Here is a 25,189-nt window from a genome sequence, read left to right on the forward strand (position 1 = left end):
AGCAAGACCGAGCCTGGGACCTGAGTTTTCCTCCTCCGGCCCCGCCCCCCCCGTCGCCCCCCCCATCTTCCGCCGCTCCCGCCCTCCTCCCGGCCACGCCCCAACCTGGCCCCGCCCACACGCCGCCTCTCCCCGCCCACCTCGCCCCCCACGCTCCCGCCCCTCCTCCAGGCCCCGCCCCAACCTGGCCCCGCCCCCACGCCGCCTCTCCCCGCCCACCCCGCTTCCCACGCTCCCGCCCCTCCTCCAGCCCCGCCCCAACCTGGCCCCGCCCCCACGCCGCCTCTCCCCGCCCACCCCGCTTCCCAGGCTCCTGCTCCTCCTCCAGGCCCCGCCCCAACCTGGCCCCGCCCCCACGCTGCCTCTTCCCTGCCCGCGCCGCTTCCCAGGCTCCTGCTCCTCCTCCGGTCCCGCTTCCCGGTCGGAGCAAAGTCGCCTCCGGGCGGAGCGGCCGCCCAGCGGGCGTCCCGGACCCAGGTGGCTTCCGCGTCAAGATGGCTGCCGCGCGCCGCCCGCCGGCCGGGCCTCTGCTGCTGTACGCCGCGCTCTGCCTGCTGTGCTGGGCCCCCGCGGCCGTGCGCGCCGTCCCTGAGCCCGGGCGCTGGACAGCGACGGTCAGCGAAGTAAGTGGCGCCTCTTAGCCTGGCATCCCCAGCAGCCGGTCGGGGAGTGGGGGCGACGGGTCCGCCCGCGCGGGGTCAGCTGCCCTGGGGCCCCGACAGGCCTGGTTCGCCGACCGCGCCCGGCCGTGGCGACCCCACGGTCCCCGGGCTGCACCGCGGAGAATCCCGGCTCAGTTCCGGGAGAAGGGGAAGGTGCGCCACTTCCGCTTTCTCTGTAAAGGGGAGGGGGCCGCGCAGGGGCCGCCCACCTTCCTTCCTTCTCGGCCCCCGACCCGCGCGGCCCTGGCAGCGTTGGGTGGGGAGATGGAGCCTTTGTGCTGCCGGTCTGCGGGCCACAGCCCGGCCGTCTGAGCGCTTGCGACCCGCAGACAGAGGACGTGATGTGGCGGGATGGGCACGGGGAAGTGCCGGGGTAGCATTTTGGGAAATAGGGCCGGGGTAGAGAGGAGAGGCGTTGCCCCCAGATGAGATGACTCGTCCCGTGCAGATTGACTTGAGTATTTTCCACACCCAGGGGATGGGGCCCAAGTTCTAAAGGCACAGCTGCTGTTCTGATGTTCTCAACCAGAAAAAGAAGGTAGTACCAGAGGCGGTGCTGCCTGTAACATAAAAGCTGCACCGAGGCGCGGAAGGCGCTATTTTTCTGGACCTTTAGGACCCAGGGCAACCGTTTCTTCCTGGACCCTTGCGGTTGGTGCCCCCGCCTGTGCGGCACATCCCTTGTATTGACTTTCTCGGATCGGTAAGAAGCAAAACTCAGAGGACCACACTCGGGGCTTCTGTAGCGAAGGGGCAGCGTCACAAACTAAGTAAACCAGGGGCTCTCAACCTTCCTAAGGCCGCGCGACCCTTTAATACAGTTCCTCCTGTTGTGGTGACCCAACCATAAAATTATTTTCGTTGCTACTTCATAACTGTAATTTTGCTACCGTTATGCATCGTCATGTAAATATCTGATATGCAGGATGTATTTTCATGGTTACAAATTGAACATAATTAAAGCATAGTGATTAGTCACAAATACAATATGTAATTATATATGTGTTTTCCGATGGTCTTCGGCGACCCCTGTGAAAGGGTCGTGCGACCCCCAAAGGGGTTGCGACCCACAGGTTGAGAACGGCTGCAAGTCAACGATATTGGAAGTGAATCAGCTGCGTACGGGTGGTTATATGACCTGACCGTATCTCTAAAGATCTTTGCCACGTGTACTTTGGATGTGGAGACTCCAAAGGCTTTTTCCTTGGGTCCCATATAGTTTGTTGTCCTCGGTGACACAGGCCAGAAGTCCAGAAAGCCCTTCTTTGCAAAGAATGGGCTGATTTTTTTGTCCCCATTTCAAGTTGTCAGGACTTGTCCTTCAGATCAGGAGAGTGGGCTTTCTTTCATTTGTACTACAAACCCACCAAGAGACGGTTGTTTTGATTGTAAAGGTCAGCAAATAGTTTGAGCACCTACTGTGTGCCGCGCACTGCACTGGCCATTGCTGTTGCAAAGGTGAATTTCAGACAGCAGCCCCTTCTCTCAAGAAGCGTAGGCAGTAAGGACAGCGATTACCTACGTGGCAGCATTCTTGGGATATTACTGGAGCTCTGAGGAGGCCCCCAACCCCACTTTCTGGAGTCCGTGGCTGGCTGGGTCTTAAAAGATGAGTGGGTGTTACCTTGGTGAAGAAGGAGGGAGTAGAGCAGCAGCGAGAAGGAAATCGATAGTGTTTCTGCTGGGTGGTTCTGTCAGGAGTGTTACAGGGGACTCAGGCCACCATAAGCCTTCTGCCTGAGCTTGGCCTTGGGCCTGATGCCAGGGTCTAAACTCAGGATGTGTGGGGTCTGGGGCAAGTCATATCAGTGAGTGAAGTGAGCTGGGTTCCGGACTAGAGGGGGTGGTGGAGGGTGCAGTGGACTACCGGTTACGTGCCCTTTGTGAAGAGGGCAGTTGCCATTCGGCTCTGCTGGTGGATAGTCTAGGCACAGAATTGCCAGGTCTGCTTTTTTAAAAGTCAGAATCCATATTTTTATTATGTCATTGGGTTTAAAACTTAGTGGGCTAAACAAACCCCATTTATAAGTTGGATTATGCCCCCAGGCCACTAGTAGCAACTTTTGGGTGTGAATAAGGGAGAACCATTGAAGGATTTTTAGACATAAATGCTAATCACTGTGGCTAGTATCTAAGGATGAATTCTAGGCTCAGATCTGGAGGCAGAGGTACCATTAAGTTATTGCAGAAATGTGGGCAGAAAACGTTGAAGGCCTGAATTAGGGCAGTGGTAGGAGGAATGGAGAGCAAGAGCTAAGTTTGGGGAGTGTTTATGAGATAAAGTAGGCATGTTTTGGGGGGTAGGTGATGGAGGGGAGGGGAGGTGACTGGAAGGAGCCATGGCTTGGGTGACTGGATGGCATCACCTACAACCAAAGTGGACAGAGCAGGAAGAATTGGCGAGGAGCAGAGAGGAATGTGTCTGATTTAGGGAATGTTGGTGTGGAATGTGCATGGGACATCCCAGTAGACATGACCTTTAGGCAGTTGGGTATGTGGATCTGGCGCTCAGAGGAGGATCTGGGCTGTGGGTTTTATTGTTGATCCGGCCTGGGGGTTTTATTATTTATAGTTATTATTGTTGACACTATGTTGGGGAGGGGGGAAGGGTTTTCAGATTGAGCTGCCTGCTCTATCTGCTTTCCTTTCATTCCTAACTACTTGTTCTTTAACACAGTCCCTTCACACAGCATTTTTATTCTTGGTTCATAGTAAACATATAATAACTAATTAATACATTATTTTGTTTTAATTGTGGGAAAGGCTGTGAAGAAGAATGGGTTCCAGAGACCCCATAAGGGAGGGTCTGGCCTGGTTTGGGATATGGTGGAAAACTTCGCGAGGAAGGGACTTTTGAACTTGGCTTTAAAGGGTAAGAAGGAATCGATGAGGTGAAGACACAGTGACAGGGATAAAGGCTTCTAAGTAAGTTTTCGGGTGGCAGGAGTATCATGAGGGCAAGGAGGAGTGCCATGCTGTGGCAGAGCTGAAAGAAGGTTCTAGAAAAGTAGGTGGCCTTGAGGATGGAGGGTCCTGTGAGCGGCAGTGAGAACTGGTCTGCTGTATGCGCGCAGTGGTGAACCATCACAATGTAGAGAGAAGGCTGGTTTTATCAGAAGCACATTCACAGAGTACCAACTGCAGGTGTGCAGGCAGGTCCTGTGTCGGGGCAGCATATGGTGCAGTGCAGCAGCCCTCACCTCCTAGGTATTGCTAGCCCCTGGCTGGGATGCTGGTGGCAGGGACAGTCTGGAGCCTCATATCAACTACAGGGAGGCAATACATAGGAAAGGGTTTAAGCAAATGAGTGATGTGATTAGAGTTATGGTTTTAAAAGATAATCACTCTGGTCAGAGGGAGGACAGCAAGGATTAGAGCTGTATGTTTTACAGGGTAAAGCTATACTCTTAAACAGTAGAGTATAATTTAACATGGTTTTTCTATATTTTTCATTTTAGAAATCAGGACCTTTGATATTTAGGAAAATTATGTTTAATTCCACTGACATCAAGTTTTCTGGTAAGTCCTATAAACTAAATGTGATACTACCATAACAACATGTCATAAACAAGTAACATGTTATAAACTAATACATTAATTGAATGTAAGCTAATGTAACATGGTATTATATTTTATAAAACAGGAAAATGATTTTCAGTGGTTTTAACATATTAAGGGTTTCTTTTGTTTCTGTCAAGTCTTGCTTATTTTCAAGAATGGCTTTTTCTGTTTCAGAAAATGTAATATGATCATTCTTTAAAAACTATAATTAAAGTCTAATAAATTAGGCTTTAGCAAAAGGTATTTGACTTCTGTAAAATTTGACTCTAGCTCTTAGCTTTTAAAACTAGATAAATTGCTTTTATGAATATATGAAATGTCATGATTGTGATAAAACTTTTATGTCCCTCAATTTTCTAAGTATACATATGATCATAGTATAAATAAAAATTACAAGACACTAACATTTTAACTAATATTTTAAGTCTTATGAAAGTGAAAATATCTGTTAGGGACTATGTTGTCCATGTAAATACTGCTGTGCAAGGATGACCAAGTCATAGATCTTGAGGTTTTCAATATCTTTAATGGGTTTACATTGGATCATATTTACTGTGGTCCAACTCCTCATGGTGTTTCCAGTAACTTGACTGGGTAAGTTTTTTGCCAGGGTTAAGTTTTGAGATAGGGAGTATTTTTTTGTTAGGTAACACAGATTGGCTTTCTGAGGATCCAAAGCCAGGATCCTTTTCTCTGTCACCCCATGCTCTGATCATTTGTTGGGTGAGGGCCATACGTAGGTCTTTCCTGAGGGAACTGGGCCAGCCATCAGCTATAAGGCAGAGGTGGTTCAAAGCAGCCTGGTGATATCAGATCATCAGTGGTGATAAGAGCTTGTAAGAGGAAGTTGAAGTGCAAGGTGGGTGAGGAAAAAATTTTGGCATCTGATTGCTTTAATGAATTCATGTCTCAATGTCTAGACAAATAAGAAATTACGTGGGGGGAAAGTTACAATGACCAGTGAAACACAGAATTTTATTTATAAAAAAGACAATAATGTAATGTCAGAGATCAGCCTAGGAGTAGACAGACAGCAGTCAAGACATCTAAAGAAGGAATGAGCAGCAGGAGGAGTTAGGAGCAAAAGCATAAGAAAATGAGGGTTTAGTCAGGCAAAAAACCTGACAGTGTCCAATGGTATCAATGGAGAGGGGTCTTGGTGAACTCTGACTACAGCTGTGACATGTGGCTGGCAGGTGTGGATGTAGCATCCACCTGAGCCTCCTGTTCTGGTGCCATGCTCATCAGGACGCTTTCTCATCACCATTGGGCATCCAGGAAGGCATGCTGAAGGGAGATAATTAGTTGATTATTACCCATCCATTTTCAGTTACTATTCGTTTTAAGTAAGTTACTGAACATTCTAGTTCAGCGGTCTCCAACCTTTCAGACCTCACAGACGACCAGTGGTCTGTGGACCACTGATTGGCGACCGCTGTTCTAGTTCATACATCTACATTGGTGGTGTGTTGAAGGCGTGAGATGAGACTGCGTCTGTGTTCTCACAGAGCCAGATTTTAGTGCCTGCAAACTAAGAATTGGTACCTTTAATATGTGGCCATGCAGTTTGGTGGATCAGATGTCTGATTTCCCTTAGGTGACCACTTGTGCTGCTTTATTCAAGATGTAGTCACGAAGTCACTGTTGAAAATCTCTCAATGTTATTCACCAAATTAACAGAATGAAAGAAATACACCATATAATTATCTCAATATATTCAGAAGAGCATTAGAAAAAACTCAATACCCATTCATGATAAAAACTCTCAGAAAACTAGAAAAACTTCCTCAATCTGATAAAATTATGATTTTCATAAAAGCGTCCTGATGACATTTATGAAAAATCTACACCTAACATACTGTCAGTTCTTCCCAGATTGATCTATAAATTCAGTTCATTCTAATCAGAATCAAAGTTGACTTTTATGTAGAAATCGACTGTTTCTAAAATTTATATGTAAATACAAAAGGCCTAGAATAGCTAAAGCAATTTTGAAAAAGAGCAAAGTTGAAGGGATTTTACTATTCGATTTCAAAACTTACATAAAGCTACAGTGATCATAACAGTGTGGTATTGGCATAGGATAGAACAAGGAATCAGACTAGAGGCCCAAAAATAAACCCACATGCATAAAGTCCATGGATTTTCAACAAAGGTGTAAAGATAATTCATTAGAGGAAGGATAGTCTTTTCAACAAAAGATGCTGGAACAGCTGGGTATCTATCCATCCACACTGAAACACGGACCTTCGATCGTGGACTTAGAAGCTCTATCCCCATCTCTGTCCTCCCCTCCTGGTCCCATTTACAAATGTTAGACTGCTGATACTGTCTCACAGGTCACTGAGGCCCTGCTACATTTTTTTCTTTCTGTGCTTCATTTTGGATATTTCTGTTGTTTTGTCTTCAATTTCAGTGATCTTTTTCTTCTGCAGTACCGAATCTGCCGTTAATCTCATACAATGAACTTTTTATTTTGGATATTGTATTTTTCAATCTCTAGAAGTTTGGTTCTTTTTAAAAATACCGTATTTCTCTAATCAGTATTTTCATGTTTTTCTTTATATATTTGAGCATGTGGAACATATTTATAGTAGCTGTTTTTACATTTTTATCTGCTATTTCTGTCATTTTTGTCATTTACATCATCTTTGTTATATGGACTGATTCATACCATGGATATGAGTCAAATTGTCCTGCTTTTTATATCTAGTGGTTTTGTTTGGATGCTGAATGTTGTGAATTTTGCATTCTTGAGTGCTGTGATGTATTTCTTGAACAACTTTGTTCTGGCAGAGAGTAAAGTTTCTTTTGGGTCAGTTCTTTCCTTTCCAATTTTATTTTTAATTCTTTCAGGATGGATCTGGAGTAGCCTTTACTCCAGGGCTGACTTAGCACCACTTCTCAGGTGTGACCCTTCTGTGTCTCTCCCTGGTGCTTGGCGTATTGAATGAGGCCTATGAACTCTGGCTCATGGAAACTCAAATAGTGCAAGCCCTATGTAAACTCAGGATTGTGGGACTTCTCCCTGTGCATGGGCAACTGCTATGCGGCACAAATATCAAGGGGATATTTGTGCTGAGTGTGTTTCTCCTTCTCTGAGTAGCTCCCAACTCTTGGGTGCTTTGCCCCAGAAATTCTACCAATCTGAGCCTCTGGAAGTCAGTTTCTGTATCAGTTTGGGTTTCCTTTGGTTGCCTTCATGAGGTTCACAGTGGTACCTGCCTCCTGGTATTCATGACCTGTGTAATCCCTGCATTATATCAATGTTGATCTGACCAGTAGAATATGGCAGAAGTAACGGCATGTCACTTAGGATGCTAGGTCATAAAAGACACTGTAGCTTCTTTGCTCTCTCTCTGGTGATATGCTGCCATGTTGTGAAAAGAAAGAGCTTTGTCTTATTCTAGACTTAATTCTTTTCCGTCTGTGTAATATTGTTATCTTCCTTCTGGAAACGCCTATATATATAAAAGGCTAATAGGCTAAGTGTCCAGCTCTCTGACCGGTCGCTATGACATGCACTGACTACCAGGGGGCAGACGCTCAACGCAGGAGCTGCTGTGACGTGCACAGAGAAACGACACCGTGGACCTGGTGCTCACAAAACAACACTCGGCTTCCCCCAAGTGGGACACAGGCCCCGCCACCACCCCAGAGCGACAGCCCACCAAATCGCAGCCGATGCTGCCAAGACCCCATGGTGCAAAATGCAGTCCACAGCCCAGCACAGCTCAGAAACGGTGGCTGTGGGCACCAGGTAATGACATCACGTGGCAACACCCAACTTCCTCTCCCTAGCGACAAGTCATTTAACAGCAAATGGCACTACAGACCTGGCACCCACAAAGCAACACTCAGCTTCTCCCAAGTGGGACACAGGCCCTGTCAGCACCCCAGAGCAACACTCCACCAAATCGCAGCCAACGCTGCCGAGACCCCATGGCACAAAATGTGATCTAGTGGCTGTGGGTGCCGGTAATGATGTCACGTTTTTGTTGACATTCTGAAGCCGAAATCGTCAATAGTATATGCCTGAAGACCAACTATTGCCACAATGTATCTCTGAAGCCGAAAGAAGCCGGCATCATCAACAGAATGTATCTGAAGAACAACTATTGGCACAACGTGTCTCTGAAGCTGAAAGAAAGCTACCTTTGGAAATAGTGTATCTGTAGGTAATATTAAAACTAGAGGCCTGGTGCATGAAATTCGTGTACTCGAAGGGGGTTCCTAAGCCCGGCCTTTGCCCTCTTGCAGTCCGGAAGCCCTTGGGGGGATGTCCGACTGATGACTTAGGCCTGCTCCCCCAGACATCCTTAGCGCTGCCGTGGAGGCGAAAGAGGCTCCTGCCACCGCCACTGCACTTGCCAGCCATGAGCCCGGCTTCTGGCGCACTGACCACCAGGGGGCAGCTCCTGTGTTGAGCTTCTACCCCCTGGTGGTCAGTGCACATCATAGCGACTGGTCGTTGTGCCATTCGGTCGATTTGCACATTAGCCTTTTATTATATAGGCTATATCTAAACATGCGATTCTTTGTCCTAAAAATGAGCATGTTCATAAATTAACTGAAGAAATTTTGGATATACTGAGTGGAGATTTTCACACCTATTTGAGTGGTGATTCCATTAATTCAACAAATGCTAAAAGGGAAAATTTTCCATCAAATTTCTTAATAGTATTACTCCTTTGGGAATGCTGTGTCATAAATTAAAGTTGAAATAAGGTGCAATCATCATGCTACTGAGAAATCTTAATAGTAAATGGGGTCTTTGTAATGGTACTAGATTTATGATCACAAGATTGTGACATAATCAAGGCTGAAATATTCACAGGATCTGCGGAAGGAGAGGTTGTTCTGATTCCAAGAATTGATTTCTCCCTATCTGACACTTGCCTCCCATTTAAATTAATTCGAAGACAGTTTCCTGTGATGTCAGCATTTGCAATGACTATTAACCCCTAGGGTGCCGGGGCGCGCAATCGTGCTCCTCCTGTCTTTCGCCAAAAGTGCCGGGAGCACTATCAGAGCTTCGAAATGGCGGTCAGTTCTAAGTCTGCTTTTATTAGTGATGATGAAATTGCTAAGTATGTCAATGTAGTAAACGTTTTCTTAAGTTTTTGAATATGTAACTTCATTTACTTGTGATTCATAATTTTTTTCCTAAACTGCTGTAAAATCAGCAAAAATGCCTTGGCAATTTTAGCATAGTTCCTAGGATATTGGTTGGCACTCAAAGGGTTAATAAATCACAAGGACAAACTCTAGACAGAGTTAGGAATATTCCTACTTGAGCCCTTTTTTGGGCATGGTCAGTTATATATTGCTTTCTCTCAAGTTCGAAGAGCGCGTGACATTAAAGTTGTAAATACTTCATCACAAGGGAAATTAGTCAAGCACTCTGAAATTGTTTTTACTCTTAATGTGGTATACAGGGAGATATTAGAATAAGTTTAATCAATTTAGCAGTCATTGTATCAATGTTTTTATATTTTTGATGTTTTTATATCATCTTTTGTTTTTATATCATGCTTTTGTTGTATTTATGTCATGTCTGTTATAGCATGTTATTTATTTCATAATCAATTTATATATTATTTTCATGTACATTTTATTAATTTTCACCTCTGACACTTCTATTATAGAGAAAGGGTGAATAGCGATATTAAAATATTTCTTTTAATTAATTTCCTTTCAATGTGCACGAATCTGTACAGCAGACCACTAGCTTAAAAATAAAGGAAAACTCCCTAGCAGAACATAAGAGCCCTTATGAATTTTCTCCAGTTTCCCCAATCTGCACTCTAAGCATAGCACACTGTTTTTAGATGGGCCTGTTTATACCATTCACTCACCTTTCCTGAGCATTTGCATATACTCTCTCATCCTCCTCCTCACCTGGCTAACTCTGGCTACCCCTTCACATTACAGGCCTTCTCCTCCAGCAAGCCTGCCAGCACCCCATTCTTCATACTCTCCTGGGGCCTGTTTAATTGTTAATCTGCTGTTTCCCCAATCCTCTATGTAAAGGAGAGGAACTGTTCTAGATTTCCCATTATGTCCCTTCTTGGCACACAAGGGGTGCTTGCTCAGTATATTTTGAATGACTCAGTGAAGAGAACACCTAAAGTGAAGTAAGCAGTGTTAACATGTCTGGCCACTCGGTTGATTTTAACACCGGACTTAACATATAGATGAAATGAACAGTAGTATAGCAACTTTTGACTAACCGTGATAATTTAATTTAATGAATTTACTGTTTCATTTTGCAGTGACTTTTGGAGAAATTAAGTAATGTTTTACTCATTTTTTCATTGAAGTAGCCCATTTTAAATTATATTCTTAAAACCTGAAGTTTACATTGGCGTATGTATATTATTATTGAAAAATGAGACTTTCTTTTTTTCAACAGTTAAATCATTCAAATGTCACGAGCCTATGAAGTTTACCATAGAGTGGTATTTGAAGCATTATACCTGTCAAAATGAATATGCTAAGCTGGATGTAAGTAAAACACAATTTAAAAAAAATTATATTTATTGAGGTAATAGTATTAACATTATATACCTTTTAGGTATGCAACATTATAATTCAATATCTGTGTACTCTATTGCATGTTACCACCAGAGTCTGGTCTCCTTCCATTACCATATATTTGACCCCCTTTGCCCAATTTGCTCCTCCCACCCTCTTTCCCCTGTGGTAACCACCATACTGTTGTTTGTCTATGAGTTTCTTTTTGATTATTTTGTTAGTTTATTTGTTACTTTTTGGGGCTTGTCCCATATATGAGTGAAAACATACAGTTTTTTGTCTGACTTATTTCACTTAGCATAATACTGTCAAGATCCATCCATGTTGTCACACATGGCAATATTTCACTCCTTTTTATGGCTGAGTGGTATTTCATTGTATATACATACCACATCTTCTTTAATCAAATCATTCATTGAAGGACACTAGGTTGTTTCCATATCTTGGCTATTGTGAATAATGGTGCAATGAACACAAGGATATCTTTATGAATTAGTATTTTCATATTTTTGTCAAATTATCCAGAAGAGGAATTGCTGGGTCATATTGTAGCTCTATCCTTAATTTTTTGAGGAACCTCCATACTGTTTTCCATAGTGGCTGTACCAGTTTAAAATCCCACCAACAGTGCATGGGCGCTTCCTTTTCTCCGTATCCTTGCCAACACTTGTGGCTTGTCTTTTTTATAATAGCCATTTTAATAGGTGTTATGTGATATCCCACTAACACAAATTTTTGATGTATGTAAAGCTATGAAGGAAAATTATGAGTATAAAGATTTATTAGCTCATTAGGTGAAGAGGCTAGAAATATAGATTATAGTCTTAGAAGTGCCACAGATTAAATTTGGGCCTTAGGTAATACATGCTTTAATTCTATCAAAGCATATGCTTTCTGAGAAGAATACAGATCTTTTCATTTACTTGTATCTTATGAAAATGTTAGTAAATTTTAAATCGAACATGTAGGGTCACATGTAAACAAAAATAAATTTAGGAAAGTAATGTAAAAGTTTCACTTCATTAAAAAATTAATAATAGGGCACCTAGAACTTATGTGAGTTACAGGTAGATTTAATTTGAGCAGATCTCAGAAAGAAGTGAGGAAGGGAAGGAACCATCAGGAAAAGGTAGGGGGAATGTCGGGGGTGGAGGGAGGTGGTGGAGCTGTGAGAGAGAAAGAGAGGCCAGGCGGGATTTGTCCTGCCCTGGCCCTGCAGCCTGAGCCCCTGAGTCCTCATCCAGGTATTTCTTTCAATGATGCCCTCCATGGTTTCTTTACAGATCTATGTGCTGTTGGCTCCTAGTTTTTTTGTTTTGTTTTTGTGGGTTTTTCTGTTAATCTTCACTGAGGTTATTTTTTCCATTGATTTTTAGAGAGAGTGTCCCAGTAACATCCTTTTTAGCAGGCTTTTTTGTTTGTTTGTTTGTTTGTTTCTGGTACAGGAGCCAATCTAGGATTGCGTTGCATTTCTGTAGCTGTGGTGTCAGACATCCCTTTCACAGTCTGGGGCTCTCATAGTCCAGGACCCCTCGCTCCTTACCGCCTGCCTGCAGCGGAGGTGGGAGAAGCTCCCGCTACCACCACTGCACTCGTCAGCTGTGAGGCTGGCTTTTGGCTGAGCGGCGCGCCCCCTGTGGGAGCACACTGACCAGTAGAGGGCAGCTTCTGCATTGAGCATCTGCCCTCTGGTGGTCAGTACGCATCATAGTGACCGGTCGTTCTGCCGTTTGGTTGATTTGCATATTAGGCTTTTATGATATAGGATGTATCCTCTTTCTTCATCAATCCTGGTTTTCACATCCTTGAGTCTTACCTGATAAATGGATTATTACTCTGATGTTTGCTACATGGTGATTTTCTGATCCATGTGTTCATCTACATTATCATTCTGCTATGAGAATGAACTCTCTTTTCTCCTCTCTTACCTATCTGTCAATGGGCTATAACCTATTATTTTGCTCAAATTGTCCCATATTTTGCTAGTGGAAGTCCACCTACCCTTTCCTTGATGACTGGGAGCTGCCATTAGGTTTTATTCCTACATCTAGGAGGGAAGAACCCTAGGTCCTGATGAGTAAATGAGTGTGTCCCCTGCACTCGGTCAGGTTTGCACCTTTGCTCTGTATTGCTAAGTGTCTGGTTTGTCTTTCCTCCTGATTAAATGCTGCTTTCTCTCTCTGAGATCTTTAACACTTGGGATAAGATGGAAGTAGCCCCAGGACAAAGTAATGTTGTGTATTTCAAAACACCTTAATCATTTTCATACTGTAAGATTATGGTTGTATTCTGTATTAGTATCTCTGAGCAAGCACATTGGAATGGCTAAGATATTATGATTCGTCAATTTTACTTAAAATTATATTCTGTATTTTGTTCTGCATATTTTCAAGTGATCCAAACTGAATATATTTTAGTATTATTTAAATATTTACACTAATAAAAGAGAAAGATGCAAATTGACAGTATCTTTGCGACACCCACCAGCCAATCGGGTGAGTATGCAAATTAACCCAACAAAGATGGCGGGTTAATTTGCATACGCAGGTGCCAAGCCGTGGGGGTGGGGGGGACGCTTGCATCATCGCCATGGCGACGGCACAGGCATTCCGCACCGCCTCAGCCGCTCCAGGCCTCTGGGCAGCGTGGGAAGGCGGAAAGGTGGTTCAGGGCCCAAGCAAAGGCAGAAAGGCGGCTCAGACCTGAGCAAAGGATGTGCCGGCAGCCAGGGGAAGGAAGGCCCATTCTTGCACGAATCTTCATGCATTGGGCCTCTAGTTAAATTTTATTTGTCTTCTTGGTTAAGAAGTGTGGAAATAAATTATAACAAAATTTTACCTTGGGTAGGAGCAGTCACAAAAGCCTGAAAGTATTGATGAAGACTTTTGTGGTAATTATTTCAAGAACATTGAATGTTGGACAACAAAAAATGAAAACATAGATTGCAACAGCGACTTACAGGTGTTTCCCTCATTATATGTGAGTATCTTGTCTTGCCATGTAAACACAGAATTTATTTTACTCCCAGTGCATACAAGTATCAGCCTAAATTCTGTTTGACCAAAATTTTTATTAAGATGCTTGATTTGTTAAATTTTAGGCTTGGCTCTTTGTGAATGTGGTAGCACATAGTAAGATGTAGGCCCCATTTTCTGTTTCTTTGTTCCCCCTTACAACAACGTCATTTCATGATCTGCTGTCAGTTCATCTCTTTTCTCTCCACTTCATTGTCCCACCAAAACCCCACCAGTCAAGGTTACCAGTGACCACATTGTTCAATCCAGTGGTCTGCTCCTCTTACCACAGTCTGTCAGCATTTAACACAAGGGAATACTCTCTCCTTCTCTATGCACTTGCTCCCTCCCAGTGTGGAAGATCAGATTCGAAAATGTCACCCTCAGTCATCTCTGGGAGACATTGAGGCTATGGGTCATTTTAACTTATTTTTTGCTCTGTGAATTCTGAAATGAAAATATGTCTAGTAAAAATTTTAAAGGGATTACTTAAAAATTTTATGAAGTGTAATAAACATATAATAAAGTGTGCTTATCAGAAGTATATGGCTTGACAAATATATTAGCACCTGGAGCTTCCTTTTAAGTTCCTAGTTCTGTCCCCCTACCATGGCCACTATCCTGAGTAAGGGAGTAATTTTTCCAAAGCTGGACTTTATCACTCATGTTTGGGCTACAGTGAAATTTGTTTTTTGATGTTCTGCTTTCAAATTTTTACTTTTTTTATAACACTTTTTTTAAATATTAACTGTTAAAATTACTTATCCCCATAGAAATGCAGTAATATAAAATGGAATTATTTATTCTCCTTTCCAGAATAAAGAACTAATTTCAAATATCGGAAATGTTTCAAACCAGGAGGAACAAATGGTAGGTCATTTTATTTGTCTTTAAATCAAATTATATACATAAGCTATATAGTAAGACTGGAAGAATCTGCTGATGGATGGAGCACTTGGAGAGTGATATAAAATAGGGTTATTAGAATTGGGAAAGGAAAAAGAACCTTTATTTAAAACAGTATATTTCTTTACATAGATCTATATGAATTTTATACAGACTTGCTTCTGTGTTTGTTAAAAATCTCTTTAAAGTTATAATTTAAGCTTAACTTCTATGTAGCTTTTCTTTTTCTTTAAAAAATAAAATTTGCTTTCAAATGCCCAAGACAGCATAGTAATGGGCCGGTATGTATCGTCATTAAGGATGCAAAGAAATAGGTAGAAACCATGAGTAGCATGGAGGGGAGAGAAAATGTGGTCTTTTGGGAAATTGCTAAAAGTCAGAAGACCAAGAGGCCAAGAGGGTTAGAAGGAGTTGTGTATAGGAACTGAGCAGATTTAGGAGAGCTTAATGGTTGCTCACATTTCTCGTTTTCTTGCACCATCTTAAAAACTAGCCGGATATTCACGCTGCAGGGCACACACTTGGCACTAACTGCCTCAGGAGAGGAGGAAGTGAAAGGGAAGGACAGGAAATAGTCAGCAAGGAGGAAGGTGAGAAGTTTGGCCCTGTTACATGGGGCCTTGAAGGGGTCATAGACATTACAGCAGCAGTCATAGTCTCCAGTGGGACTGCTAGTAACAGTACCTTGAAGAATTTAAATAATTTAGCCTGTATACGGAATCTGAGTCATTTCTCATGATGTTATCTGACTTCTTCCTCCCACAGTTAGTTAAAAAACACATTGAAAAACTGAATGGTGACATTTGGATAAAGTAAGGGAAGAGAAACTATTTGGATGGTGATAGTAAATAACCATAGAGTGGTAATATTAAGGGAAACCTATAGAAATGTAAAAAGTAGAAAACATTAAGGAGTGGAAATGACTCCTTTTTTCCTCTTCCATCCCTTTGGGTCTGGAAGGATGGTGGTAGAAAACGGGGGATTGTTCTGGCCAGTGTGGCTCAGTGGGTTGGAGCACCCTTCCATACACCGAAAGGTGGCAGGTTTGATCCCTGGTTGGGGCCCATGCTTGGAGGCAACCAATTGATATCTCTCTCTCTCTCTCTCTCTCTCTCTCTCTCTCTCTCTCTCTCTCTTCCTTTTTCTAAAATCAATTTTTAAAAAGCGGGGAGGGGGGATCCTTCCACTGCCCACTATTCCTTTTCTCTGTGTTACCTATTTGTGTTTTTTAAAAATGATCCATTTCGCTTATTAAAAGTTATTTTAAAATATGGTAAGCAGTTGTTTGGCTCTGTCTTATGGTATATAGCAATTTTAAAAAATAACATAAAGGATATTTTTTTCCTGTTTCAGGATGTTGTTGCAAGAACACATAGAGATGGGTTTCACATCCTTATTATTTCTATTAAAACGGGAAAACCCAATGCAAAATGGAATTTGAATGGTACAGTTAAACTGCATGCATGTTTATTATCTAATTACTGTATTCTGTATTTTTGTCATTGACCCAAATCTACATTCTCTGTTAAAACACATTGAAAAATGAATTTCTGTTAATCTCAAAAATGAATAATCTGTTTATTTGGGAGACTTAAAACTTTGTACTTATCTTAATGGGTTGGAAATTTTAAATTAAGTTAAATTTCAAACTTAACGGTGGGATAGAAAACCATTGTTCCAGATGTTAAAAATAAAACAAACAAAAAAACAAATGGGCAGGCAACATCTTAATTGTATTTGAAGTAAATTATATTCTGTTTGTTGAAAATGGCCATCGTCAAAGTTTGAAAATTATTGTTCTTTGAAAAGTTTTTTTAAAACATTAGTTTATAACTTAGGAGTAGAAGTAGCATATCTGGCAGCTGTGGCTGCTGGGGTCTGTGAGCTCCCCTTCCCCCCACACGCTAGCCCTTCTGTGGCTCATTAAGCCGTAGTTCTCTGTGCCCAGAGAAAGAGCATCCTCACAGCAGGCAGTTTTCAAGGGGATGAAGGCCTTCACACACCCTGCAATTGCTTTTGCTGTCGTTTTCCAGAGCGGCTGCTGGGCTGACAGGAGCCAATAGCCTGTGAGGGTCCTGAGGGTCATTCTGTTCTGCTTCATCCGCTGGGGACACAGAGGGGAAGCCAGGCTCTGTCTCTGAGAGGCGCCCAGTACAGGGGAGGGGCAGAAAGCAGTGGGGTGAACAGGTATCACTGCAGAGAGGCACAGACTGGTGTCTTGTGGGGGAAGCTAATGACCCCTGGGGAGGGTGGTGGAGGGGCTGATCTGGAGGAATGTGAAGCAGGGCCTCCTCCTAGAGGTGATATGTGGGCCAGGCCATGCCACATAGAGGGAGCAGGGACCTTGCTGCCATTCTGCTACCTCGCCGGTCCCCCTTCCTTCCAGGTGCTAGAGGCAGGGTTGGGGCCCTGCTAGTTAGAAACTGGAGCAGTTGCTAAGTCCAGTGAGTTCTGCACGGTTCTGGACACTCTGTTTCTTCTTAGACACCAACCCAGACTAGGTGCTTGAGGTCAGTCATTCATCCCAGTTAGTGAAGGGAGACAAAGTTCTCAGGAGGTTGGTAACTCAGCAGGGGCCAGACTGTAGCCAGTGCAACTCTGCTCTCTGCATGAGGCGAGATTTGGCCCAGGTTTTACAACCGAGTGTGTACTAGTGAAGGTATTTTGAAAAGATCACATTATGTAACTAGCAACTATCCAATATCTGTGTGTGCTAGGGAAAGATTCAGCATTTGTTAGCTTGCTTTGTATTTTTGGAGTCTTCTGAGGAGTGAGCTTACATTTAAAACTTAAGAGAAAACTGTTAATTTAACTGTTTACTTTCTTTATCCCCACCCTCACTTTCACCAGTTTCTCTTTCTATGATGGGGCCGAAAGGATATCTCTCTGCATCAGATTGGCCTCTCATGATTGTGAGTATGTTTTACCATTTAAAAAAAAAGAATTTTGTATCCTAATTTGAAAATTAAAAATTCTAAGAGCTCAGTGATGGTAATCCCTTAGTAGCTAGTGCCCTGACATGCCCTCTTTGTCCAGAGTGACTGGAAAATAAAGGATTGAGAGTTGAATGAGAAATACTGGTTTTCAAATGATAGTAAGTCTTAGGTGATTACAATTGCTTCTCTCCCTGCAGTTTTACATGGTGATGTGCATTGTCTACATTTTATGTGGCTTGCTCTGGCTGATGTGGTCTGCTTGTTATTGGAAAGATATATTAAGAATTCAGTTCTGGATTGCAGCTGTCATATTCCTGGGAATGCTTGAAAAAGCAGTGTTTTATGCTGAATACCAAAACATCAACAGCACTGGGCTATCAAGTAAGTTGTGACTTTCCCCAAAAACACAGTATGATCTACAGGGCCTCGGTGTCTGAGCCCAGCTGTGAGAACAGCCACGTCGTAGGTGAAGAGGAGGGAGGCTGTGGGGAGACCAGGAGTGTGATTCTGATCTGGGCCAGCATGTGTGTCGTCTTCATTCTTTATTTTTCTTCTCGTTGCCTTTCCCTCCCTTTCCTCCGGGGGAGAAGAAAATCTCGTTCCCTTATGGCCAGTCACCTTGACCGGATTAAAAACACAGTGTCTGGATGGGGAGCTTTCGGTGCTGCCAGTTTTGTATCATATTTCTCTGTTTCCCTCTCACCCTCTACTTTTTTCCTCCTAAAAAACCAAAACAAAACAAGAATATATGCCCCTGGCGAGTAAAATCAGTGGTGCCTGCAGCCTTCTTGCATTGTCCTGCCTCTTCTCGCAGGCAGAGGCCTCCATGTGAAGTGTGTGTGAGCAGCGGGGGCGTGTGCGTGGGCATCCGCAGTGTGTGCCCAGACTTCTAGAAGGTAGGTAGATGTCAAGAAGCCAGAGAAGTCAAGGAACCGTTCATTCTGTCGCTGAGCCTGGGAAGGGAGAGGCCCCGAAGGGCTGACCGCGCTCAGGGACGTGCTGCTGAGGCGTCAGGGGATGAGCGTGGCTCAGATTGTCCAAGGGCGTGCTTCTGTCTGCTATTCACTTAAAATACTCTAGGGGAGAAAAACAGTTGGAATACAGATAAAACAGATTTGGCGTAATGCTGATAATTATTAAAGCTGAGTGATTGTATGTGGATTTCATTTACTGTCTCTGCTAGGGAATATTTGTCATTTCCCCAAGTAAAAAGTTTAAAAGGACTCGTACAAGAGGATAAAGAAAGGACAGCATCCAGGGAGGCACGTGGGAGGTGCTATTAGTCCACAAGGAGTTCAGTGACATGTTTGTGTCTCTTACCTACTGGTAAATAAGGAAGGAAGGAAGGACGGGGCTGCTGCTGATGGCTGGGATTGAAGTGTTCCTGAATGTTAGAAGAGGCAGGTGGTCATCTCTTATCTGTGGAGTGGACTGCGGCAAGGGCAGCCAGAGCCTGCGCCCCATCTGCTGTCCTCAAGCCCTCTGTCTGGGACGACACCAGCAGGGCTTGGGAGACAGACCCCAGACTGCTGTCAGTGTTGAGTCCTGTGGAGAGGAGAGTGCCAGGAGGCCGGGCAGGGGCTGATGTGTGGTTTCCCAGATGGGAATTCTGTTACTGACGCTGTCTTGCTCGCATTGATCCTGGAAGAAGAGACTTTAAAGGGGTGGGAGCAGTGATGGCTAAGACCCAAGGTGGGTTTTAACGGTAAGAATGGGTCATATCAGGTGGACTTCCTTCTGTTGTGCTTCTAGATTGGCGTGGGAAACGTATTAAACTGCGTGTATCTGTACCTCTTCAAGGTACTTGACAGGTCTCTTGTGATTTCTGTGGACAAGGTGGAGAAAGGAGCTGAAAGAAGAATGAGGTAGTTCACACCTGGTTTCTGAATGCTTTCTAATTCTCTCCATCTGCACTGCCAGCACTCTTTCCTGGACTTCGGGAATAGCCCCAAGCATTTCCTCACCTGCAGTCCAGCTCCTGTCTAAGCCATTAAGTACAGCACTCCTGTACTTATGAAGAATAAAGCTACCCATTTTATTTCAAGAGTCACCAAACTACTCTGCCGTATAGTAACTATTTTAGGCTTTATGGGCCATGCAGTCTCTGTTGCAGCTGCTCAACCCTTGTTACATGAAAGCAGCCACAAACAAGAGCATGGCTGTGTTCCAATAAAACTTTATTTATAAAAACAGGCCTAGGAGCAGATCTGGCCCAGGGCTGTAGTTTACTGGTTCCTTTTTTACTCCCTCATTTATTATCAATTATGAGCTGCCCTTAGCTTCAGGTTGAGACTCAGAACATGGCCTACAGCCCTGTGACTGCTTCTTCCTGTCCCGGCCTATTTCCTCGGCACCCTCCTTACTTATGCTCTGCTGCAGACAGGCTGAATTTCACTTCCCAGAGCACATTTAGCTTTTTTCTTGTCTCCTCTCTGCCCTTGGATGTGCCATTCTTTTGCTTCTCCTGACTCTCTCCCAGATAGTTTACTTCGCTGCACCTTCAGATCCTGATTTAGATGTCACTTCCTCTGAGAAACTTACCTGGACTCACATGCACCTCCCCACGAGTGGATTAGCTTGGCGTTCTTCACAATCCAGGAGAGAGTGTGTTACCGCTGTCACTTACCAGGCTGGGTTTCATCTGTTGACTTGTCCTAATCAGAGTATAGGCTCCTGGAGGCAGGGACCATGGTATCTCCGTTACTGTTGTAGCCACACATGAATAAATGAGGAAGACATCCTGAGAAAAGGCTAGGGGACAAGGGGAAGATTGACCATGGAGGGAAGTGCAGGGACACAGGTTTCATGCTGGTACAAGAAAGCTGTGCCCAGCAGAGCCGATGGATAGGAGTGAATCCTCCAGCAGGTCGTGAACCCCCTTCACTGAGGTTTCCGACACCAGCTGGGTTAGGTACCTTGGAGATCAAATGTGGCTAATCCACCTGAGGTCAGAGGTCGCTGTATGTGCTACATGTTTAGAATTGGTGGCCGGCCTCCAGATGTACACAGAGTGAGCTGATTTCTTCTCCTCAGCCCAAAGTTTGCTGATATTTGCGGAGTTGATATCTGCGATCAAGAGGACACTGGCCCGCCTCCTGGTGATCATCATGAGCTTGGGATACGGCATCGTGAAGTAAGTCCTGCTGTGCTGCAAAGTCATGGTGTCTGTAGTCCTGCGGCCAGCCACCCCCACTGTGACCTGGGAGGCTGCACACCTCTCAGTATCATTACACAAACCCCCTAGGAAGTCTCTGCAAGAACGCGTTCCTCGGGGATGGCCACGCACTAACTATTGGATACGGTCTTAAAATCAAGGCCCCGAGTTGGAATTCCAGTAGCTTTTTTCTATAGCTCAGTGAATAATCAACTTTGAGGATATGGAAAAATTCAAATAGTCCTTGAAGTTCAATCCATTTTCTATTTTCTTTTTTTAAAGGCTGTTCTCTTTTTTTTTTAAATCTATTTTATTGATTTTTTACAGAGAGGAAGGGAGAGAGATAGAGAGTCAGAAACATCGATGAGAGAGAAACATCGACCAGCTGCCTCCTGCACATCCCCCACTGGGGAAGTGCCCGCAACCCAGGTACATGCCCTTGACCGGAATCGAACCCGGGACCTTTCAGTCCGCAGGCCGACGCTCTATCCACTGAGCCAAACTGGCCCATTTTCTATTTTCTAAACAGCATAGTTACGCCTTTATGACGATTTGGTCATCTTAAGAGAAGGATCCCCACCAAGTCAGCAAGATTTCTGACTGAAATCCTATCCTCTCAGCCCCAGCTTCTTCCCAGCCCTCTCAAGCAAGTCTTGCCTCTCATCACTGTGAGTCTAGGGGCCTGAATGTGAAAGAGCTTCTCCTCTTGATCCTCTTCAGACCATTCTTCCCTCTTCCCTAAAACCCCTGACCCCCGGAGCTCAGGCGTTCAGGCTGGACCGCCTGCTCCATCTTGCTTTGGCCCTTGTCACTGGCCAGGTTTCTCCTCTCATCCCTTACCTCCCTGAGCCCTTGTTCCCTGTCTCCACCAGAATCCCCTGTGTGTTAAGTAACCTGATCTCCTCACCTCATCACCTCAGCTGTCTTGCCCTTCACCTCACCTCTGCTGGGATTCAAGATTTTATGACTCTGTGCACCTGTACCCTCATCATCATCATCATCATCATCATCACAGTTTTAAATAATCCATCATTCAGCTCTCACTGCCTCTCTCCAGTTCACTTTCTCTGATATGTCAGCTCCGGTTACTCTTTGATCCTGGTGCGGTCTCTGGCCTTTGGCCCTCACCTTCCACTGGCCCTCCCCTGTCACGTGTCACCTACCCTTCAGCTGTACATTCCTGACCCTGCAGGGCACTGACATCTTGCAAACCCCTTGGGCCCTTGGCCTGGTCTCCCTGCCTCTGCCATGGCCTCCTGTCAGTCTGTTCAGACAGCTGCGGCTAAGGCAGTCCTTTTAAAATGTAATTCAGGTCTCATTATTTTCTGCTAATTTTTCTCAGTAAAACCCAAATTCCTCCTGTGGCTTTTCTGACGGCTGTCCTCCTCTCCTGCCTCCTCCCTTTTGAACATTGCTCAGACCTCTCGCTGTCTTGCTGTTGCTGTTCCTTAAACACGACACACTTCCTTGTAGTGGAGGGCCTCTTCCCCGACCCAGGCATGGTGTGCCCCCTCTCTTCCCTCAGTATCTATTCCTCTGTCATCTCCCCAGGAAGACAGCCCTGCCAGGATTCCTAACGCGGCACCCACCCTCCGTTAGAGCCCCACCCTCTATACAAGACCACTCGATGCATACGTTAGCGTTGTTGTCTCCCCTGACAGGAGAGGAGTAGGAGTCTTGCCTGTTCTGTGTCCTGTGTTCCCTGAGGCCCCAGTGCCACCCCTGACACAGGTCATGCAGTAAATACTAGCACTGACTGTGCACATGCATGTGTGTGAGCTCAGGATTGGTATACTTAGTGAGATTTTAGCCAGGAGAGCTTCTTTTCATTGGGCGTTTATTGAGATTCCTTCTCAGCTGCTTTGCTTTGAGGCTGGGGGCGTGATACAGCATACAGAGCACAACCCCCCCCCCCCCCCCCCCGCCGCCCCGGTTGCATCTCAGGCGCCTCCTTGTTCTCGTTATGAACATCAGGTGCCTCGGTGTGAAGTGAGCAGCTTCCAGGGAACAGGACGCTGCACTGTGTGTATGGGCATAGCCCTTGGTGAGCGCATCCCTTCATTGTCAGCCTGTTGTGTCAGCTCTCACAGAGTGAGGCCTAACACTCTGGCTGTTGGAGGGTTCCAGTTAGCTGGCTATCACGAGTCAGAACTCAGAGGACCTAAGTTAGATAGCTAGTCTTACATATGAGCTGTGGATGCTAGGTTAATTTTTACTTAGATAAAGGACAAATTTAAATACTTTTTCAAAACCATTTTTTTCTTCTAACTCTGAGAAGAGGGTGTTTTGAGCTAATAAATTCTGACTTGCAAATGTCATGAAATTTCAGTTCTATTTTCACATTAATTGCAGAAATCACCATCTTTGCATTTTCCTAATTCACTTATATATTGAAAGACTCAGACTGTTATTTTAGTTCTTTTGCATTGAAAGAATAAAAATTAAAATCTTAGCATTCTGGTTTCAGGTATTGAGAGAATTTGATCTCCGAATACCCTGCTCTTTCTCTGCCCAAGCCATAAATCAGCAGATTATCTCTACCAAAGCATATCCCTGAACAGTTTTTAATTAACGTCAGTAAAAGAGTTATGATTTCTGCCAGTGACACTCAGGAGTTGCCCTTTAGCTTCCCGGGTTTCTTCCATCTGCTCTTCTGCTGTGAACTCATACCTGGGCTGGGTGATAATGTGCGGCACACGCTGCCTCGGCAGCACAACCCTCTGTCGCTTCCAGTGCCGAGAAGGAGGCCTGTTTTCTGAGCCCGTTGCTGCCTTGTTCCCAGGGAATGTGGTGTTTCCTAAAGCAAAGCACCTCGGGTGGGAATAAGACTGACCTGATTGGGCGGTCGCTTCTCTGTATTGAAATGGGGCCAGTGACTGTGCTTAGATGCATCCAACTTACCAGTGGTTTGTTTATTTGTTTGCCGTTTTTCCCTTTTCTCCTCCTTGTTCCAGGCCTCGCTTAGGGACAGTCATGCACCGGGTGATCGGACTGGGGCTTCTCTACTTCATCTTTGCAGCAGTCGAAGGCGTGATGAGAGTCGTTGGGGTAAAGACTGCACAATTCACTACCACCCCTTTTGTTTTTGCTATGACTTTCTATCTCCCCAGATGAATTTTTTTTTAAAATATACTTTTTATTGATATCAGAGAGGAAGGGAGAGGGAGAGAGATAAAAACATTAATGATGAGAGAGAACCCTGCACGCCCTCCACTGGGGATCAAGCCTGCAACCCGGGCATGTGTCCTTAACCAGAATCAAACCTGGGACCCTTAAGTTCGTAGACCAACTGAGCCAAACCAGCTAGGGCTGAATTTTTAAAGATAGGAAATTTATGAAAAAGGCCCAATTTAAGCTTTATTTTCTATGGAATATTTTCCTTGTTAATACTTCCTGGAAGTGAAAGGCAAGGCAGAGCACTTCCTAGAATGATGTGGGACTGGCTGCATCTCGAAGATGTTCATAGTTACTCCTTTGAAGAGCATTTGTCTCTGTCGTTCAGTCTGTACACATTCATTTCTTCCTTACGCCTGGGCTTACACATGTATCAAGTCAGGAGAAAGTCGGTTGTAGCCCTTACGCACAGAGACTCTATATCTCACTGTTAAGTCCCATTTGGTTGTAAGTTTTCTCTGACTCTGTAGATGCGCTATTTTGGGGATTCAGCAGAGCCCACTCTGTGAAGAGACAGGAGCAGATAGTGTTCAAGGGAACGGCTGGTGCTGCCCCAGCAACGCTTTCCTCTCGAGAGAAGTTATGTCTGTGATGAACCTTAGATTTTCGCTCTCAGTTTTTCTCACTATAACTGATGACCGAGTAATTAGGAAAGTTATTTTGTACTTGATTTAAAGAGCCTTGTAATTTTTGCCTGCAGTGTGTTGGCTTAGATGTATAAATCAGGTTATTGCACAGAGCGGTTTATCCATATATTGTCTGTGAGTTCAAGTCACATGTTTGCTCTGACCCTTAAAACAGGACACTTGTCCTATAATGTTAAGTCTCATTCTTCTTCCTGTTGTCTTGATAGTCTGCATTCTGTGTTATATACCCCTGCTGTTTTCATCTTTAATTCTTGAAAGGGGTATTTATTTTTACCTTTATATAACAATGAAGAACTCTGAATTTATATATCACTTATGGGAAACTAATCTTTATAGGGGAAAAAACAAACAAAAGATATTCCAATGCAGATATAGTATATCCTATTTAATAAAGAGGTAATATGCAAATTAACCCTCAAGCTGTAATGCCATCACAAGATGGCAGTGCGCATAGCGGGGGTGGGGCTGGCTGCTCCACGCACCCGCTGCCGCAGTTCCCGTGGCCCTGTGGGGGGAGCAGGAGGCCTGGCCGCTGCTCTGTGCACCTGCCGCCCGAGTCCCCTCAGCCCCGCCGGGGCAGCGGGGAGCGGGTCCCCAC

At 44.5% G+C, this 25,189-nt stretch overlaps 1 protein-coding gene across 3 annotated transcripts in view; it reads left to right on the forward strand.

Annotated features, from left to right (window-relative positions):
* Positions 1–348: 348 nt before the first annotated feature.
* The window catches only part of TMEM87B (transmembrane protein 87B), a 43,699-nt gene continuing 18,858 nt past the window's right edge, over positions 349–25,189 (forward strand). For 2 of the 3 annotated variants that reach the window (XM_059659169.1, XM_059659167.1), the window contains exons 1-10: positions 349–623; positions 4,121–4,181; positions 10,639–10,730; positions 13,608–13,739; positions 14,591–14,644; positions 16,034–16,124; positions 17,531–17,592; positions 17,814–17,997; positions 20,650–20,749; positions 23,725–23,818. In XM_059659169.1, coding sequence (XP_059515152.1) covers positions 495–623; positions 4,121–4,181; positions 10,639–10,730; positions 13,608–13,739; positions 14,591–14,644; positions 16,034–16,124; positions 17,531–17,592; positions 17,814–17,997; positions 20,650–20,749; positions 23,725–23,818 — 999 coding nt within the window. In that variant the 5' untranslated portion in view covers positions 349–494. The remainder of the gene's footprint in view (positions 624–4,120; positions 4,182–10,638; positions 10,731–13,607; positions 13,740–14,590; positions 14,645–16,033; positions 16,125–17,530; positions 17,593–17,813; positions 17,998–20,649; positions 20,750–23,724; positions 23,819–25,189) is intronic. The other variant, XM_059659168.1, reaches the window with a different exon arrangement.

Source organism: Myotis daubentonii, chromosome 12 (genome assembly GCF_963259705.1).
Source record: "Myotis daubentonii chromosome 12, mMyoDau2.1, whole genome shotgun sequence".
Taxonomy (NCBI): domain Eukaryota; kingdom Metazoa; phylum Chordata; class Mammalia; order Chiroptera; family Vespertilionidae; genus Myotis; species Myotis daubentonii.